Here is a 3,179-nt window from a genome sequence, read left to right on the forward strand (position 1 = left end):
GCCTCCCCCGCCCCAAGTCTCGCATCTCCCTTTAATCGCTCCCCTCAACCGCGTAACCTCTCTGGTGCCTATAATCCCTGATGTTTCCCTGTTGGGAAAGCCTTTGATTTCACCTGTAAGCAAAACTGTGACCTCCGCAGCCATGGCCACGCCCCCTTCACGCCTGTGCTCTGGGAGAACCGGAAGGGATTGTAAAGTTCCTGGTTCGTAGACCCGGAAGTGGACGTACCTCACGGAAACTGGCTTTGGCCCTGCGGCTGCTGCCGTCGCGGCGGAGAAATTGTTGGAGCTGGCAGCCTAGGAATGGTGAGACCTCGCGGTTCTCCTCTGAGGGTTGTGAGCGGAGTTGGGGGGGGCGTCAAATAGAATTTCACAGAGTGCCTCCAGGGACGACCCCCCCTCTGCCCCCGGTTTAGGGCCCCGCCCCGGTCGCCCCGGTAATCTGCGCATGCGTGGGCCGGGCCAGCGTCTGGTCCGAGACGTTACGCATGCGTAAAGGTGGCTTACTGAAGGTGGGGTGAGAATTGGCCCGGTGTTTGCCCCCCGCTTCCCCGCCACCAGTCCGTGGGGCTTAAACCGAGGACGCGAGAGCATCGGGGTTCTCTCGGTGTTGCTTTTGAGTTTCACCACCACTGCTATCCCGAGCTCCTGAAACTGACCTGGACCAACCCCCACCTTGCTGTGCACTCGAGGGAGAATGAACCGAGGGAGGGAAGGGGGCGCAGACCCTGCCTCGGTCGGGCGTGGGATCGGGGCCCTTCGCCCTCTCCCCAGGTGGCAAGATTCCCAGCCGTGTTCCGTGGGGCGAGCTCACCTGGGGGCGGGGCCGCAAGAACAGCCTGGGCAGGAGGAGCGGGACCCGCAGGCGGCGCGCCCCCTCGAGTTCCCAGCACCCAAGTTCGGCCGCGTTTAGGAGCCTCTCCGCCCCCCGGGTGGCTGTTAATATTCAGGCAGTTTCCAAACTGTATTTTTTAGTTTCCCCGAGATACCACCCACCAAATCTTCAGCTAAATATGCAAATGGGGGGAGAAAAGAGATGGACTGGTTGGAATTCTATCCTTTTCCCTTCTTTGGCCCAGGAGGGAAAGGGGTGGTGCCGTTGAGCTGAGTGGCCAGCTGTTGAAAGTGAGCCAAGAATCCCTTGTTTCCTGCTAGTTTATATCAAGGCCATTAACCTAGGGGCTGTGAGTAGAATTAGTGGGGTCCGTGAACCCCCTAAATAGTATGTGTTTGTACATTTTTCTGGAATCCATAGCTTTTTAAAAAATTTTTTTTATTTTATTGATTTTTTACAGAGAGGAAGGGAGAGGGATAGAGAGTTAGAAACATGGATGAGAGAGAAACATCAATCAGCTGCCTCCTGCACAATCCCCTCCTGGGAATGTCCCCGCAACCAAGGTACATGCCCTTGACCGGAATCGAACCTGGGACCTTTCAGTCCGAAGCTCTATCCACTGAGCCAAACCAGTCAGGGCTGGAATCCATAGCTTTTATCATGCTCTCGAAGATGTCAGTGGCTTCCAAAAGGCTACTGATTTATCAGGGTCATATTGGCGAAATAGAGACTTTTGTCTTTCTTCTCCTTGTTTCTTCCCTAGCTTATGGGACCTGGGGGGCCTGTTGCAGTATAAAGAGGTGAGGCTGCCAGTTGGAATCCTGAGCCTCATGGAGCCTCATTTCTCCTTTGCAGAATCTCCTCTCAGCCTCTAAGCTCACCTGGTCAGAATCCTTGGATGAGCCTGTGGGACCCTTCCTCCTAGCCCTGTGGTTTGGAACCGGTGGCTTTGGGACTGTAAGAGGATGGACAAAGGTAGTATGAGGCCGGGCCAGCTCCCCAAATGTTTGGGCACCAAGCATCTGCTGAGTCCACCCCGTGCCTGGCACATGTGTCTTTCCGTCCTGGCTGGGCATTGCCACCTCCCCCTGGGCCAGCACCACCCACATACCTCTCGGCAGAGGCCACAATCGACCAACTTGCTGTTGAGCTGCTGCTCTTTGGCATGGCTGCATTTTGATGGCAGAGGGAGCAGTTATGCCCAGAGCCCGGTGTGTCGTCATCACCAGTCTGACCTGAGCACCAGGTGCTGCACGACATGACATGTGGCACCGGGAAAACTGCCCAGCGTGGAAGGTCTGGGCCAGGTCTGAGCCCAGATGGGATCTGGATGGCCAAGGAATTCCCACCTTAAAACCTCAAGTGTCAAGGAAGCAGGGGAGGGCTGAGAGGGCTGGCAGAGGAAGGGGAGGGCTGAGAAGACCTATGAGCAGAGGCTCGGGGCTCTGCTAGGAACTTAGGAGGTCTGAGTTCATTACTTCTCTTTTTCTAGATTCTCAGGGGCTACTAGATTCATCCCTGATGGCATCAGGCACTGCCAGCCGCTCAGAGGATGAAGAGTCACTGGCAGGGCAGAAGCGAGCCTCCTCACAGGCCTTGGGCACCATCCCTAAACGGAGAAGCTCCTCCAGGTAGTAAGGATTCAGATGGCCAGGGACTGACCAGGGGCATTAGGCACTGTACGCCTTCATCCCTGAGACCCTTAGAGGCCCAATTGGCAGAACCTCGTGCTTTTCCTGTCCCTACTAAATCCCTGACAGAGGGCAAGGGAGGGAGATCTCAGGTCTTTGACATGAAGTCTTGGTGGTACAGTACTCTTTTGTCTCAGAGGGGTGGGGCACAGCAGTGTCATGCCCCATCCACTGAGCTGGAGCAGTCAGCACCCTGCTGGGAACCTGCTCTGTTCTGGAGGCATGATGTAAGTGGTTGTTGGGGAGGGGGCAGGATTACTCACTGGGTAGGATTCTCCACAGGTTTATCAAGAGGAAGAAGTTTGATGATGAGCTGGTGGAGAGCAGCCTGGCCAAGTCCTCTACGCGGGCGAAGGGGGCCAGTGGGGTGGAACCAGGGCGCTGTTCTGGAAGTGAACCCTCCTCTAGTGAGAAGAAGAAGGTGAGGAATGGGAAGACGTGGCAAGGAGGTGGGAGGGGAAAGGTGGGGTCCAGGGCCACAGTTTGTCAGCTGGCAAGAGTTTCCCCATAACCTGTCCGTGGCAAGAGTTCTTCAGAGGATGCTGAGAGGACCAGACTACCTCAGATGCCTCCCTCCTGGGAACCTATCTCTTCCTACTCCTTCTTTCTTGTTCTACATCTCCCCCCCCCCCCCCCCCCCCCCCCCCCCCCCC

The 3,179-nt window shown here is 56.3% G+C and overlaps 1 protein-coding gene across 3 annotated transcripts in view; it reads left to right on the forward strand.

The window, feature by feature from the left end:
• The first annotated feature begins 216 nt into the window (after positions 1-216).
• The window catches only part of MCRS1 (microspherule protein 1), a 9,976-nt gene continuing 7,013 nt past the window's right edge, over positions 217-3,179 (forward strand). Inside the window, exons 1-4 of one of the 3 annotated variants that reach the window (XM_005877318.2) lie at positions 217-306; positions 1,691-1,810; positions 2,328-2,466; positions 2,809-2,947. In XM_005877318.2, the coding sequence (XP_005877380.1) occupies positions 1,801-1,810; positions 2,328-2,466; positions 2,809-2,947 (288 nt within the window). In that variant the 5' untranslated portion in view covers positions 217-306; positions 1,691-1,800. Of the gene's footprint in view, positions 307-484; positions 513-1,690; positions 1,811-2,327; positions 2,467-2,808; positions 2,948-3,179 lie in introns of those variants that run through there. The other 2 variants (XM_005877319.2, XM_014548613.1) reach the window with 2 other exon arrangements.

Source organism: Myotis brandtii, unplaced genomic scaffold (assembly GCF_000412655.1).
Source record: "Myotis brandtii unplaced genomic scaffold, ASM41265v1 scaffold517, whole genome shotgun sequence".
Taxonomy (NCBI): domain Eukaryota; kingdom Metazoa; phylum Chordata; class Mammalia; order Chiroptera; family Vespertilionidae; genus Myotis; species Myotis brandtii.